This window comes from Sceloporus occidentalis, unplaced genomic scaffold (assembly GCF_023333645.1).
Source record: "Sceloporus occidentalis isolate IW3139 unplaced genomic scaffold, rSceOcc1.0.p SCAF_15, whole genome shotgun sequence".
Lineage (NCBI taxonomy): Eukaryota > Metazoa > Chordata > Lepidosauria > Squamata > Phrynosomatidae > Sceloporus > Sceloporus occidentalis.
Genome location: NW_028316995.1, coordinates 10,328,179 through 10,345,808, shown reverse-complemented (window position 1 = coordinate 10,345,808; position 17,630 = coordinate 10,328,179). Strand labels below are relative to the sequence as shown.

At 35.5% G+C, this 17,630-nt stretch overlaps 1 protein-coding gene across 1 annotated transcript in view; it reads left to right on the top strand.

The window, feature by feature from the left end:
- Window positions 1–17,630, top strand: part of LOC149303225 (kinesin-like protein KIF16B) — a 120,536-nt gene that overhangs the window by 69,668 nt on the left and 33,238 nt on the right. Inside the window, exons 21-25 of the mRNA XM_089481387.1 lie at window positions 422–580; window positions 930–1,038; window positions 2,381–2,431; window positions 10,831–10,953; window positions 11,671–11,760. Of these exons, the coding sequence (XP_089337513.1) occupies window positions 422–580; window positions 930–1,038; window positions 2,381–2,431; window positions 10,831–10,953; window positions 11,671–11,760 (532 nt within the window). The remainder of the gene's footprint in view (window positions 1–421; window positions 581–929; window positions 1,039–2,380; window positions 2,432–10,830; window positions 10,954–11,670; window positions 11,761–17,630) is intronic.

The following is a 17,630-nucleotide window of genomic DNA, read 5'->3' as shown; positions in this document are numbered from 1 at the left end:
GCCCCGGGGAGGGGCCAGACATGGCCCCTGATTCCGATCATGGCGTTGCTGAATGCCTCGAGGTCGAGGCATTACAGCAACGCCGTTTGGGTAAAAAAAATCGATCACGGATCGAATTTTTTTTTTTTACCCGTTTTAACAAATGACGGTCCTGGCACGTCATTTGTCGTTAATGACATGTTTTTCCGTGACGTGCCCGGACCGGCAATTGTCATCAAGGGGTTAAAGCAGTTTCCAGACTTTTCTACCTCGCAGGTCCTCTGGATCTTAAAAATATTGGAAAATAAAAAGAATTTAAAGGCAGATTATAACTGTTCATGCTCTTTTTTTTAAGCAAGAAAAGTACACTTGTCATGTTGCGATGTTTTCATTTTAATCATAGTTGGTATATATCTGAAATTATATTCCAAAATACTTACAGATTATCTCATGAAATTCAGCAGCTGAAGCAGAAGATACATGTGGCTGATCCACTTTCAAAAAGTCGTTCAGGTACCATGGAAGAAAAGACTTCTCTTGCCAACTCTCCCGCAAGCCCGGGGAAATTTCAGTCACATTTGCTTCAATTGACTGATGACAGGTATATAATCATTTTTAAATCCTTTTCTAAGTAAGCATGGTAGAAGAAGGGTATAACTGTAATAACTGCATGCCATGGTTGATCGCTTTTATCGTTTTAGCAAGGACTATTGTTATTCCAAGGTACACACTGAAATAAAATATTATTAGTATTTATGTGATTATATCTAAATTGCCGAGTGCACAGATCAGTAAGTGGATATTGCCAGCGAATATCCGTGTTTGATTTTACATTTCTTAAACATCCTGTACAAGTATAAATTTAAGTGTGCAGGGAGGAAAAAAGGCTTGGCCCTGTATAAAAGAACAATTTATGGTTAAGACTGATTAACGTATTTACCTGCATTCAGAATCCATGCTTATATTGAAGAGGAAGTGCAGAGACGGCTTCAAAATATTAATTTACCATGTGAAGACCTCAGCAGCCTCAGCTTTTCCTATTCTTCAGAAGCCGGCGAGGTAAATATTTATATGTATCCTTTTACTTGTAAGAACTAGATATTCTCATCGGCACTGATAAACTTCTGTTGCCGCTAGTTATAGCCTTTATTCAATAACATACGTAATCATCTTAACATTATGATTATTGTATTAAAACAATCATTTTCGTTTTTGGTCCATTCATTTTCTAACAAACTTTATTTTTCCTAACCTTTCGTTGTCATTCTCTCTCTCATGCGCTTTCGCACTCTCCCTCACTCTCTCACATTATCTCATTCACGTTCAGTCTGATTGCCTCCCTTCCTACTCTGTCTCTGTCTGCGCATTGCTCAGCCCAGCTTCCTATCTTGCATTTTCTTGTTCTTCTGTCTTCTTTCTTTGTCCACTGCTCCAAGATGTGTTCTGTCCTCGCCCACTTCTCCCTGAACAGCGGTACATGACCTCCGGTGAACTTTAGCCGGGTGTACCCCGATGCTCCACCCTTCTGCGTGGGTTCACCGTGAGGTTACTTTGGCAAAAGGGTGGAGCCTCTGGAGAAGCGGACGAAGAAAAAGGACAGAAGAACAAGAATATGCACGATAGGAAGTGGGGCTGAGCAGCACAGAGACAGGAACACGGAAGCGGAGGACTAAGAAGGGAAGACATTCAGTAACAGCTTGAGAGAGAGTGGATGAGACTGTGAGTGCGAGTGAAACAACCAACAAAATTCAAATGAAAATTCAGAGCTCTTTGCTTCCTTTTTGTTTGCTTCATTGGGGGTCCCTCCTCGCTTTCAAAAGGTTTATACAAATTGACGAAATTTGGCCAATTTAGTAAAAATTGCAATTCGTAAGAACCCAAATAGAGAAGTCTAATAGATACTGTGTAAGGAATTATACCCTATTAAAGGTGCTGCTTCACTTGGGTTAAACATGAATTAGACTCTCTGTTAACAAGTCACTTTTAGTAAATGTGTCAATTTATTAATTCCTCTAAAGTCTTAATCACAGTTAAAAAATTTCATTGGAGGGGTTTGGATTTGCAACAGCACTAAGAAATATGTTTTTAGCGCTGCATGAAGGTACAAAAGCTGACCTTTAATCCTGTTTTATTGGATCCAATGTTTATTTTCATCTTACTTGTGATGGTCTACATAAGGTTCCACATCTGCATATCGCCATTAAGGGTCTTCTTATCTCATCTACAATATTTTTTTAACAATATCTGTTTGTTTTTTGTTTTTTTATTTAAAAACCCTTATCTACCCCTATCGTATACAGCTGTTTATCCTGACCCATTTGATTTCCATTGAGTTTAACAAAATCACTGTGAATTGGTTACCAAACTTTGTTATATAATATGCGTCATCTGTAATTCATAGGGTTACAGCACATCACTCAATGGAACCATTCAAAGAAAGCTGAAATATGAGGTGCGTATACGTTATACCTGTTTTACCACTTTATAATAAATCCTTCAGCAACTGCTCCAATCATTTTTTATCTAATGAACCTGTAATGATTGACTTAAATTCATGGCATGCTCTGGTGGAGGAGTGCAAATTTACCATCCTTTATTTGTAACAGAATCTATTTTAACAGTTGAGAAGCAGAATATATATATATATGGAAAATTCCTGTAGACCAATATCATCCCAATATTCCCAGAGCTGGCCTTAGGTGTGTGTGACTTGTGTGGTTGAACTGCGTGTCATAAGGAGAAGGTCATATTAATGCAGGGGATTCATATGTATGTACATGCGTGTAAGTCAGTGTATGTATATATGTCACGGTGTGCATGCATAAATCTTTCATTTAAAAAAATGGAAGTGGGGTGTTTCTATAGGTTTTACCAAAGGCTTATGTTGTCAAGTGGGATATACAGAAAAGTTAGGTTCAGCAGTGCCATGGACCCGGTGGTGGCCATTACATTGCAAGGTTTTGAAATAAACACAGCTGTACATATGTATCTTTGTAGCAGGTTGTATGAGTAAAATGTCACTCCCTGCATTAAGCAGATGTAAAGCATTTTATAGGTAGACGGCACAATTGGATACATTCAGCTAAGCAGACCCTTAATGATGTGAAAAATAATATAGAAAGCATACATAAAATGCGTGACGTGTTCGATGTGATGTTCCTATATATAAACAGATTACTGAGCTTCTTAGGGCCCAAGTATTTTAATAGTATTAAAAAGTATTTTCAATAAATGTATAAAAAAAAAAAAAAAAAGGTCAAATATAATGAGCAGTAGTAATAGTTGTAAAAATGTTTATTTCTATACATATAAAAGGCGTCACACTGAGGTAATCGTAGGTCATGCTGGGCAGCGTTTGAAGCCGAGGTTCAGTCATTTGTCCACCTCACCATTTCCAGGTGGTTGGAAGAGACCGTTTGTAACGATATTAGGATTTTTCAAGCTTTTTTTCTAAACGTATAAGCAGATTTTCCATTTGTAAATGTGTATATAGATGCCTTCCACTTCACTCATGCCTGTAATGAGTAACCATCTTAAGAACCAAATTGTTTAAATGGAATATGGTTGGGGATAGTGTTATATATCATGCATTGAGGTGACTACAGAATGGAGACAAAGAAAACAGATTTGCAAGGGTGACACTGCAAAAATGTAAATTATCCACACAGTATATACATTAAATTGCATATGATGGTGGAGTGTTTCCAGTAATTCTTCTTGTATGAGTGACTAGGTCTGCATAAAGCTTTTCACCCATAAAAACTTTTTGTTATTTGCAATGGGCTTTTTACTCAGTATCTAGTATATAGTGCTGTGAGAAAGCATTTCCCCTTTGCTTTTTTCTGTTTTTGCCTATTTAAATATTTGATTATCCGATTCATGTTAATATAAGACAAAGATAATGTGAGTTAACACAAAATCCAGCTTTTAAGTGATACTTACTCATTTATTGAAGGTGGAGAGTTAATCAAAACTTATATCACCCATGTGAAAAAGTAATTGCCCCCTAAACCTAATAACTGGTTCAAACATTTGCGATAACTGGCAACGAGTCTTTGACATCACTGTGAAGGAATTTTGGTCACTCTTCTTGGCAGAATTGTTTTAATTCAGACACATGAACTGCCTTTTTAAGGTCATGCCACAAGATCTCAATCGAATCCAAGTCAGGACTTTGACGAGGCCACTCCAAAACCTTTTGCTGCAAGTTGAAACACTAGGTAGACATAGGCATTAATGTCTTCTATAGTTCAGTTTGCTTTCTTAGAAATATCCTGCCCAAAATCTCTAATCCTAAAAGCAGAAAATCTTGAACACTCCACCTGTTCTGCTTTCTCAGGTATTCTTTTTTGGGAACCGTTACCATACTCTCTTCTTGAGCCTGGGCAATAAAGCCAGCCTTATTTGTGTATACATGCACCCATGGTCTGACAACAACATAGGTAAATATGGTTGAAGAAGCATTAGCTAACATGCCAATAGGAGCTCACGTCCTTAGGGTAAAAAGGTAAATAACCTTGATCATCAAGATATGAAAGGGAAATGCAATTTAGGTCACAAACAAAAACAGGATTAAATATTAGCTAAATTATTATTAATCTTTCTTAGCCAATTAAAGACAATGTTTTATTAAAAAAAGATACTGGTTATAAATAAAGTAAAGGATGGAAATTTTCTTAATCTGTCCAAATTACCTGATGATTTCTTCTCTGGAACTGCACGATTTGTGAAGCAACCTAATTTTTTTCCTTTTAAGCTACTGGTTGGAAATATTGCATTGCTTTTTTTTGTTTTGTTTTTTTTTTGACGTTTAAACAGAAAACAGGACCTGATCAGACATATAATAGAAAACCCTGTATTCCTGCGACCGAAACATCTGTCGCTTTGCCTGTTAGTGAAGCAAGTTTGGTGTACGCTGAAACTTTGAACCGGAATGCTATGACTGCTAATTCATACACATGCCCCACAAAAATGTGTTCGGAATCTCAAGAGACATACTTTACTGAAAATAAAGAGAGTGGTTCATCATCCCTTAGTGAATATTTTGACCTTTTGTCTGCTGCAAAATGGGAACCAAGTCACCTCTTTAATATAAATAGCACTAACAATGAACCTAGTATTCAAAATGTCTCATTTGTTCCCATGAAACTTTTGTGCCACTGCAAAGGGGAGCATATAAAAAGTTCTAAAATGGAATGCAGCTGTTTTTTCATACCACAGATCTCGTCTCCAGAGATAGCTTCTGCTGATAATAAGCAACTTGATCCGTGTGATGTAATACACTGTTCTCAGCCTGAGACCTCCGTACTTTCTTCAGATAATTTAAGGGACAATATACAGTCCTTCCCAACTAAACCAGATATCCAGCAAGTGTCTACTAGTTACCAGAGTACAATTCCAAGAGACTTTCACTGTACCAGTTCTCGATTTTGCTCTGAAGAGGCATCTGTAAATGCAACCTCTAAACAGAATAACAGTTTGCAACACATTCTCAGTACATTTCCTTATCTTAGGAAAGATAAACAACTGCCGTTGATAAATAATGTTATTAAGCAGGCTAAGAAGATTTGGAATGTAAGTGGTAACAGTACAAAGTTCATCCAAGCTTTGCCATTCTTCAGATATATTTCGCCCGCAAAGCATTTTAATCCAATGTCGCCTATCAAGAATGTTGAATCTCAAGACTCTCATGAGGGTAAAGTTCAGCTTTACACTGTTAGTCAATCAGATGTGTCGACTTGGACAGGTGGACAGCTGACACTTAACAAGCTCTCCCCAAGGAAAGAAATTATAGATTTTCTGGGTCGTGGTGATTGCAAATGTAAAGAAGAAGCATTTCAAGTTGGAAATGCTTTAAGACAAGCTTTTGTGCAATTCCCAAGTGAACATTTGAAACTTCAGAACTATCTTCCAGATGAACTTTTGGATTACTTTATGAGTGCCCTTCCAGAGATGAGAATTGATAAGTATGAGTTCAAGGCTTTGTACTGGCTTTGTGTTGCCAGTAAGCTCCAACCTGAACCTCAACCTGGATGTATACTTATATTCAGATCTAGGCTCTATGCAGTAGTGTCTTCAAATAGTGCTTTGGCGGTATTCCATTGCCTTCCACTGTCCACTGTGCATCGACTTCTGATTTGCTTTGGAGGACAAAGTTTCCAGCTTATTGGGTCGACAGAAGAATGTCTTCTCACTCTGTTTACCTACAACAGTCATTACACTCAGCACATATGTAATGTCCTGTTAAAACTTTTGGTTTCAGAATCAGACTTTATCAGTTGTACTAGCCACCCTCTGTTGAAGGCTGACTTGATGCGGCTGTCACTTGACTGGGACACAGAGATATCGGACTTTGTTTGTTCTAATGGATTTAAACTCACTTGTAAATTCAGAACCACCTTAGCGGATATGGTATATCTCATTCATGAAAATATGAATGACACCAAGCCACCGTTAGGTGATATGCGCTGTTTCTTGTACACATGGGTAAAGGTAGAATCCAATCAGAACTTTAGTGTTTATAGGTCATTAATACTCACCAATACTTGCATAGCTCTTGTCGGTGAGAGCAACGTCATCCAGTCGGCTTCAAGCTCCAATGGCTTTGACAAAATTACTTTACACAGTCTCCGCGATCTCAAGTGTGTCGTCTTCACAGATAGAGATGATATAACCAAAATGACCATATTTTTTTCTAAAAAGAATCAAGATTTATTTAAAAAGGTACAATTGATGCCCATCAGTTCACATCCTCATCTTGAAAAGAATACATCAGTCGGGACAGATGTGTGGACCCTTACTTTTAGTTCATCTAAAGATGCTCTTCTACTTATAAAGTATATAACAGAGTAGGTTTTTATTTATGCTAAATAAAACCACATAAAAAAATTCTAAAACACGCTAAAGCATTTAAGCTAAGCTAATCAGGCACTACACATACAGATTCTGCTTGTGCCAAAATTCTGCCTACAATAACAATATTCCTTCTGGTGTTCATGTAAAAGCTATGCCATCTGACATAGTATGTAAAGAATAAATGAAATTATTTTAAAATTGAACACTCATTCATGCCAGAGCATATGTAGTCATTAAATATAGTTTCTCTTCTGCCAAACCTGTCTTAAAAATGTGTTATTTAAAAAATGTTCTTGATTCATGTAGGTCAGTGTAAGATTTAAAAGGTCACCAGATTCTATATAAATGTTTTACTTTTATTAGAACAGCATGTTCAGAAATAAATTCTGCTTGTAAGCAACGGCACCTAGAGTTTTGGGCTTCATCAATTATATAGGGAAATAGCGATTGCAGTTTAAATTGCTGCCTGGGTAATGGGGTGAGGGTTCTGTTGCCCCCTACTCTTACTGAGCTTAGAGGAATCCAATTAACGCAGATGACTTTAACTTACCGTATTTGCTCGATTATAAGACGAGGTTTTTTTCATTGCAAATGCTCTGAAAAATACCCCTCGTCTTATAATCGAGGTCGTCTTCTAATCAGACCTCAAAATGTCCGCTGGGGCCATGCTGCTTACCGGGCTTTGGTCGCGAGCAGCAGGAGAACAGGAAGCTAGCAGAGTGTCACATAACTCTGCCTCCCCCTCCTTCCTCTGGGGGCGGGGCCAGAGAAGTTACTCGCACAGCTGGGCCCCTGCAGAAGTCTGCGAGTGAGAGATCTGCAGTTCAGGTAAGGGGGTGGGGGAGGGTTTCTGAGTATGTGTGATTAATGGAATGAATGAGTATTTAAATGTTTGTGAATGAGTGTGTGTTAGTGTGGATGTGTAAGGGGGGTGGTGGTGGTAGCATGGCATAGGGAGGCTGTACTCAGACTCCTATCATCCCCAGGTTCCAGCATGTACTGGCTGCCTTGGCTTGATAGGAGTGTGATTGCTGTTAGCAGTTATATATATATATACCTCCAGAAATGCCTTTTAACCCCCTATATGCCACTCTGCCCCATGATATGCCTTTTAACCCCCTATATGCCACTCTGCATATCATGGGGCAGAGTGGCATATAGGAGGGTATAAGACATTTCTGGAGGCAGAGTGGCATATAGAGGGTTAAAAGGCACATCATGGGGCAGAGTGGCAAATAGGGGGTATAAGGCATTTCTGGGGGCAGATGTGCATAACTGGGGGGGCAGGTTGGCAAATAAAAGGAAATAAAAATATATATATTTTTCTCAATCATAGCTTTTATTAAATATGAAAATATTGTTTACATGAATTCATATTTACTAGTAAAACTTTTTCCCTATAGGGCAGTCTTATATTCAGGCTTTTTGTTTTTTTCCTAAATTAATATTTAGATTTTGGGGGTTCGTCTTATAATCGAGCAAATACGGTATATGCAAAAGATGCCATAAGTGTCCATTTCACAGGTTCAATCATTAGCATGTCAATAATTTAGAGATATTCTGACGTCAGTCTATTGGCAACAATCTTACGTTTGGTAGTAAATATAATAATTTAATAAAATACTAAAAAAATATAGCATGTCTATAACATTTTATTCCTCTATTCTTTTACATCATAGGCTTACATCAGAGATATACCTTTCTTTGGAATATTTGAGTTTTGTAAGGGTAGCATTCTATAAAGGATTATAACATTTTCAGCCATTGGTTTTTAAATACATTATTTTTAAAATATGTATGAATGCAGTTAAAAAATATCTTTATAAATATACTGTATGTATATATATATATATATATATATATATTTATTTATTTATTTTAATTTCAAATAAAGACACAACAAAAATTTCCTTTAGAACATATTTCATTGGTAAAAAAAAAGTATAGAAATTATGCAGGGCCAGCTCGGCACATCTTGCGGAAGATGCTTACTAGGGTTGACCCTTCATTAATTTATTCACTGATCCAATGGCTCATGAAAGAAACAAAATAGCCAGTAGCACGCACACTGTTACTCTATGTCTGACCAAGCATTTTGGGAGTTTTGAGTCTTTTGTTCTTGACCAAGTCACCATTTAAAATATATATTTGGTAGCCTTTTTATCCCCAAATAACTACCTGGTCTTTTACACTCTTTTCTTAAGAAATGCACCGAACTAAAACCCTTTAATTCCTCTGTTTAGTGTTCTTGTTCCTCTGGCACGTCCTGACAGTCTGTGATAAAGATTCATGTAATCGCTGCTAACAGTGCAGACACATGCGCAATATTCTCTGGATGCCTTTCTTGCTGTGCTTGTGTTTGCCTTTGACTCAGCAAAACATTTATCTTCTTTTCTTCCTCTAACTGCAGTTACCAATAATAAATAGTCTCTCCAGACCGGTTACACAAATATAAGACGAGCAGCAGGTCCTTTTCGGAAATACTTTTCCTGCATCCTCTTCTGGTCTTGCATTGACATTTGTGCTTGTGTATGAGGATTGAGAGATTGTTTTTGGCATGCTATAAAAGAGCGTTATATTTCATATGCTTTAGCGATGGTTTTAGCTTTCCGAAGTGTCATAGGTCTTCACATCAATTGCCAAATAAAACTTATATAAATTTAGGATTTAATCCCAGAAGTTATCGCATATCTGAAGAATAAATCCCAGTAGGTTACGGTTTTCACGTTTGGCTCTTGAGATGCTTATTATGTATTAAATGAAAGGTTATTGTATTTTTTATTAACCATGCTGTGGCTTTATGAAGAGAGATGATAAAACCCAAGGATTATAAAACAAAACATATACTTCATTAAAAAAATCATTAAAAATATAAAAAATATTTATATACCCTACACTGCATTAGCACGATCCATACATTTACACGTATGTTTTTGGAACAGATGAAGAACAGACCTCCGAGGTCAGTAAATCTTATGTTGTTATTATTTATTGTTTTATATAGCGCCATTAAATTCTGTAGCGCTGTACAATGTAGTGTATCATCTTTTTTTTCTGTATTGGTCCAATAAAAAGATTTTAACTTTAAATGAAGACTGCATTTTCTTTTGGGTTATAGAATATTGTATCATGGTTTTTTGTCAATGTGTAAGCATGTCATGTGAGAGTATGTGTACATGGTATGTCTACGAGGAACAGTGTCTATGTATGAGTGTGAGAGACTGTGTACAGCAGAATTATTAGTGGCCATAGAAATAAACTTTTCGGGATACAATCGGTAAAACTGAATATTTGATATATTTCCTAGGAACGGCTGCACTGTTCTCCAAAATAGGAATCTGTTTAATAAATGTTGTTTTGTTGAAATTAAGATCGTTGCCCCTTACCGTGTGTGTAAAACCATATGAAGCCAACGACCACATCTAATCGGTCCTTTGACTTTATATTGCAAAATAATAAAGGATGATATCAGAGATGTAACTCGTTAATAAAATGCTCGGTTTCCCCAAAGTATATTTGCAACACTCACTGTTATTTAAATGAGCAATTAAAAACGTGTATTTCTTGTATTATGCTAATAAAAAGGATAGTTCAAAACTTTTAAGGTGATTTATTAAATGTCTGTTTACCTTCAAAGCTTGTTATGCTAGTGAACATAGTTGCATAGATACATATTAACTCCATCGTCTTTTTTGAAAACAGCTCCCTTGTTTTATATAAGAAACTGGTAAATGCTCATTAAAGGGTTTCGTGAAATATTTACTCTTAATACCCTGCCTCTAAACACTTATTATATATTTGATGCTGTTTTCATCTATAAAGAATAGAAAACTGCTTGAATCAGGAAGATGTTTACTGTGCACCGAGCGTTCCTCAAACACTTGTAAATATGTTGTTAGCCTTGTAAATAGATCTACCTTGTTATCATGCTTTATAGGATTTTGTGTAATTTTAATGTTTTTTTCCCCCTCGTTCTCTCTTTCATGTGCTTGTTAGCGGTTAATATCACGTTCATTAGGTGTAAATCCTGATGATCTCACGGATCCAGTTAGAATAACTATACCTCGATATGTTCTCTGTGGACAAGGAAAAGATGAGCACTACGAGTTTGAAATAAAGGTAATTCTATTTCTCCTTTGTGTTATTGTATTACTTTCATTTAAAAAAAAAATGTTTTGGGAAAATATAATATGTAATATTTTTAAGATTTAACAAGTCCCAAAAAATAAAAAATTCATTGATTTGTAATATTGACCAGTCTAGATTGTGACCTCTCCCTTACATTGTGAAATATATTTTACCTGTTTACATATATTATATGTTACATATGTGTATTTATAAAATTATATAGCACCTGCATTTCACTATTTCGTTAACATATTCATAAGGGTTAGGGTTTAAGAAACGACGCAGTCACCTCCAGTACCTTTTTTGGTTGTTGATTAGTTTCTGTCCTATCCAATCTGAACCTTTTCAGCTGGAGGGCAGAAAATGGCATGAGCCAAAACTTACATTTCATTTGAGCTTGAGACTTCTTTTATAACAGGGGTATGATGGCTGCAGTTCAATGGTCCTGGCTAAACTTAGTGTTAGTCTGGAAAGACAGAATATTCTGTATACCAATGTGCGGGCAATCGACGCAAGCCAAAAACAGCCATTTAACACCCAATAAGGTGAAATGACAGATATTAAACAAGATTGCCGCTCACTCTTCACACAGCAAATGCTGGTTAGAGCAGTTGGCTAAGTTGCCAGTCTATATATATATATATATATATATTTATTTATTTATTTTTATTTTTTTGTTTTTGAATGTCCTTATTTTTCCCGGAACAGATTACAGTCTTGGAAGAAACATGGACCGTGTTTAGACGATACAGCCGTTTCCGTGAAATGCACAAAACATTCAAAATAAAATACCCAGAGGTAGGTCAACTTTACTTAATTTTATGAGAATACATTTTAAGTATAAATTTGCTTACTTGCATGAAATTAATGTCTTCTCTGTTTAGCCATTATTGATTTCAGCAGCCTAAATCCTTAAAATATGTTGCATAACCCATTATTGCATAGCTTATTCCTTGTTCAAAATGACTGCAGAAAATACTTCTATTTTATTTAAGTTTAACTTTTTTTCTTGCAAACAAGAATTATGCATAAAAAAAATTTTCATAAACATTTCTCATTGTTAAACACAATAAATCTCAACAAAGATTTACAAATCTTCACTTTTCATTAACCTGAACAAGATGTCAGATTTGTTTGCACGTTCTTGAATGTATAAAATGTGGTGTCCCAATGGAACGTGTAGGAATTATGCAGAACTCAATGAACTTTAGACAAAAGGGAAATTGATCAAAGTTATCCCTGACCAAGGACATTTTCTTATGACAACATGGGAGTGATCGTAACATTTGATTGTATTTTTCACCCGTCTGTTACAATAATGGATGATGAGAATTACAAAGCGCTGCAGGAATTTCTCGGTTTCATCAGCCAAACCCATGTCGTGTTTCCCGATTCTAATCTTTCCTATTTGTTATGCTCTTTCATTGTCCATGCTCGACAGTCAGCTAGGTATTTTTCAACACTGAATTTGACCGTATTGAGATTTGCATTTTCTAAACCTCTTATTAGCAGAATTCTGACTCTATCCATAGACCTGCCAGAGTATATTATACGACACATTACATAATTAACATCATGCATTATTGAATAGTGTGCTGCATTTAGAACTCAAGTACTTGGGTACTTGTTTTTTCAGAGCAGCTGGCTGAAATGACGGCTTGGCGTTGCTTTCTTATTACTTTGATCTATGTTTCCTCAAAATGATCTAGTGAATGTTAGTGCACTCGCTAGCTTCGTTACAGATGTCAATAAACATAATAAGATAAATGATATATTTGGCACACTTACACAGACTTGTGTCCCCTCTTTTGCTTAAATTCCACTTTGAGATTGGCCTCACTAAGCGACTTTTTTTGCTGTCAACATGTTAACACAATCTACCCCCAAAGAATCAATACAATATCTGCTTCCCGCTATTTGCCGTATGTTTGACATGTCTGATTTAAGAACCTTTGGCAATTACGTCTCTTAGCTTTTTTCTTTTTGTATTTAAACAACACGGGGTTCAAAAGGCGTCGGTGAATCTCAAATACGTTTCAAAGCCATGAAGTCTGTTTCTCATAATTTTCCTTTTTAACTTTTGGAAGAAATAATATTTCCAAGAATATAATGTAAACCATTTTCTAAGCAGCTACTTTAGATTCCTGTGGATAAAAGTATTCAAAGTTTAGGAAATGAATTCCCCTGCTGTGAAGCCAACAATACTTAGGTCTGTTATGCTAACATCTTTTCCTGCCCTATAACCATATTCCGTAGCTCACAGTTTCAAGTATCATATAACCGTGTTGCTTTTCACTTAAATAAAATGCGTACAGAGTTATCCTGTTTTATGTGGAGTGTCTAGGTACAGTACTTTATCCTGTTATGTTTTGTAGCATAATTTACGCTGAAGAGAGGTTTAAGATATAATAATTCAAGACGTCGGAGGTGCCTTTTAGTGATATCTTCCGAAGAGATCACAAGCTTCTTCTTATATACAATTTTAATAGTGTGCGTTTTTATATACCTTTTCACTGAAAAACACCAAAACTACGTAAAAACTGCTTTTTTTAAAGAATGCTTTTGTTATATTTGACTTGGAGGTTTTGCTCTCATAACATCTTGATTGGCATCTGGAACGGTGAATTGTCCAGATGTGATTAGAGCAGCTTATCTTCCACCTCTTAACTATTTCCAAAGAGTGCCTGTTTTTAGGTTGTTTTAGAGTTGTACAAGATCAGATTAATTGTTTTATCCGATAAGTGTTTTATGAATAAGAGCACATGTATGGACCAATATCAGATTTGAATGTATGCTTCTATTTATGCTGCTTTAAAATGTATGAATAAATATGAAATTAGGAATGAAGGGCACTTATTATTAATGTATTTCCTTAGAAGAATAGTTGTAAATACATACCCCCCCTCCTTAACATATATTTGGAATGATGACTGAGAACAGCAGCTCTGGTCTACTAGGATCTCAGAAATGACTTGCCCCAGAAACCCCATTTAATTATTCTAGAGACCTTAAAACATTGTGTTTATAAACCACATAATGAGTTATGGTGAGATGAATAATTATGTAGATTATTGCATTAACTATACATTTTTCCCCTACCACTCACTGCTTTTGAAAATAAACCCTTTTAGAAGTGTTGTTCGTTAAACTAAGACATTAATAAACCTTAGCAGATGTGTCATTCTATTTTCATTCCAAGGGAGCAATCCTATCAAAATGCCGATTTAGTAGCTTTTGTTTTTGCATCATATGGTATTATTTATTATTATTATTTATTGTGTTATATAGCGCCATCAAATTCCGTAGCGCTGACGGTAATTGACCATTCCCTGAAATAAAAAGTACCAGCAAAATTTTTGAAAATTTCTTTTTGTGAATTTTTTTTGTGAAGCGCTTGGCTGTTCAATAATACTAGGAATGATGTACGCGTATAGTTTTGTGTGCATGGAAGAGAGACCCTTTTAGTCTTTAGATTGAGGGCCAGGTGTTGAGATGGACAAAGTGAAATGCTAACCTGTGTAAAGCTCACACAGATACTGAAATCAAAAGCCTCTACATAAATGTGCCTCTCTTAATCATGGTGGTATTCAACAGCTACATATAGTCAGCTGGGGATACCAGGACATCTGGAAATTAAATTGTTTTCATTCTTCACAAATGCTTCATTAACCTTTTATGATTTCCATGTTTTTTATGTTACTTTTATCTGTTCATCTCTTAATTTTTTATTACCCAATTTTTCCTGAAGAATTGAATTCTGGTATTGATATTAAAAACATTTATAGCAGATGTGTTTACATTTGCATTTCCAAATTGTGATAACAGATTGTCGGGCTTACTCAAGTCAGCCTGCTGTGGAAACTGAAACAATGAATCAATATTGGAAATTACCATATTGTGTGAAATTGCAATACTTATGGTTCTATTATGGCTTAATCTTACTTGTTTTCTCTCTCGTTAAAACGTAAAAAACTAAACAAAAAAAAATAACTAAGGGATATGTATTGATCTCTTGTAAAATCACATAACCTTTCACTGTGCTGAACAAAAAATAAGAATGAATAAGATGCAGACTAGATTGCATAGCATATAAAAAAATTCTCTGAATTATATACTTAAGTAAACACCCTAATAAATATGTATTTTTTACATATCTATTACATTGTTTTTCCATCACTGATTTCATTATTTTTTTCTGATTTTATTTTATTGAAAATGTATTTATATTTTTTTAGCAAAGTAGAGAATTTGCATTTTTTTACACTTCTCCAGCTTTAGTTAAATGGGCATTCTTTAACTTTTATATTTTTAAATATGATTTTAAATGTCCACATGTGTAATAAACATTATGGTGAGGACAACATCCAGGGTGCTTACTGGCATTAGTTGTAATTCTAGTTATTAGATATAAAATAGACTGCATAAAGACACCCTGGTGGACATATTTTACTCTACTTGACTCTTGTACAAAAATATTCTGTGGAATTAACAAACATTATTCAATAATAAAAAAAGATAATTTAATCTGGATTCTGATTTAGAGTCAAACTGTGCATACTATAAGATCTGTTACTGCATTGATTACTGATAAAGCCCAAAAATGGAGTCATCTTGTTGGACTTCTTACTTTTTTGTCTAACTCTGGAATTGGTAAAAATCCCTAGAGTGCATCTTCGATTTCAGTGCTGTAATGCCAGTTAAATACTAGTTGGTTTTTTATATGTGGACGTAATTTACAAAGCAGTAAAACCATTTCTTCTATTTTTTACTTTTTTACTTCTAATTTAAATCTGGTATTTTACCATTGTGCAGGTTATATAGCATAAAACATAATTTGAAATACACTTATATTCCAAGTTTTGTGGGTCTCTATATGCTATCGAGAGAAATTATGGCGGATCTGGTCTCTTACAGTCCCAAGTTTCTTCCTATTAATAATTACTAAAACGAAGAAAAAAACAGCCTTATGCAGTAACACATACCCCTTATACAGTAACACATACCCCTTATGCAGTAACACATACCCCTTATGCAGTAACACATACCCCTTATACAGTAACACATACCCCTTATACAGTAACACATACCCCTTATGCAGTAACACATACCCCTTATGCAGTAACACATACCCCTTATGCAGTAACAGATACCCCTTATGCAGTAACACATACCCCTTATGCAGTAACACATACCCCTTATGCAGTAACACATACCCCTTATGCAGTAACACATACCCCTTATACAGTAACACATACCCCTTATGCAGTAACACATACCCCTTATGCAGTAACACATACCCCTTATGCAGTAACACATACCCCTTATGCAGTAACACATACCCCTTATGCAGTAACACATACCCCTTATGCAGTAACACATACCCCTTATGTAGTAACACATACCCCTTATGTGATGAAGGTAATCAAGGCTTTTATAATGTATTCCTGATGACATGTTCTTCATTCTCTGTCTGCTGTGAAATACTGTTGACAGTTGAGGTGAAAATCTACTCACTTTTTATATTGTGCATCATGACCAAAAGGTGACATTTTATTATAATGGAACATCGATGTCATAAGCATTCATCCTTTAAACTGTCACCCTTGAAGATTGATTCATTCAAGAGGCGACATAATGTGTGTCAGGATCTCAGAAAAATGTCTTCAAAATTAGAATGTTTTGTACTTTTATCTAGTAAAAGAATGTGTTCAAAATCTCCAGTGATTAACCGTTTTTCAAATGGAATTTAATTGCCGTTTTCACCTTCTTTAGTGTTCTTCTGACTCTAGGCTATATTAGACTATTTTTTACAAGGGTGAGGCTAGTTCGCTTTTAACTTCATGTCATTTATAAGAAAGCAAACCCTTAACTTTGCCCAAAATACTGCAGACATCAGTCTTTACGGATATTGGATTAACCACTGACCTTGTCCCTTTCCAGTGTGTACTTCATCAATGCCCCCACCTACTTAGACCTATTTAGCCTTAAGCCTTTGTATACAAATACTTATATTTACCAAATCAGTCTGGAAAGTGTTCTTATATGTATATTTTATTTATAAAGCACTAACAGATGTTCTTAATGCTTTAAAGGTAACAGTCCATAAAAAGGAATGTAGGGTAACAGCATTGTATAAGAACCATAGTGAGATGAACTTATTGTAACTTGTGGAATGAATCCCATGGTGGGGATTAGCCCTGCTTGGTTGGTGTACACTCACAGGCCCGGCAAGTAAACAAAGATTAGCTGCTGCTTGAAAATAAATTACTTTCATTCTGTTTCTGGAAATTCAGATGAAAGGAAGATTACCAGTCACAGCGAGGTCCCACTACACAGAATTTGTGTAGGTTGCAAGTAATAAACATTTTTCTATACTAAACTATATTAAATATGGCCATTTGTAAAGTAAGCGAGTTTGATTTTTACTGAATGCCCAAACACTACCCAATAATAATTATTAAATTAGCTTAGAAGGTTCCTGGAAGTGTGTGCCCGCCATTCTTATATACTAAAACCCAATGAGGAAAGCATAGAATGATATATGCACCTAAATGTCTCTGCATAAAAACAGGGCTCACAGTTCTTATTTTGTTAGTAGTACCTTATTTTGATGGTGGTATCTCCACAGACCTTACACAAAGATCTATCTTGCAGCACTTAGCTTCACA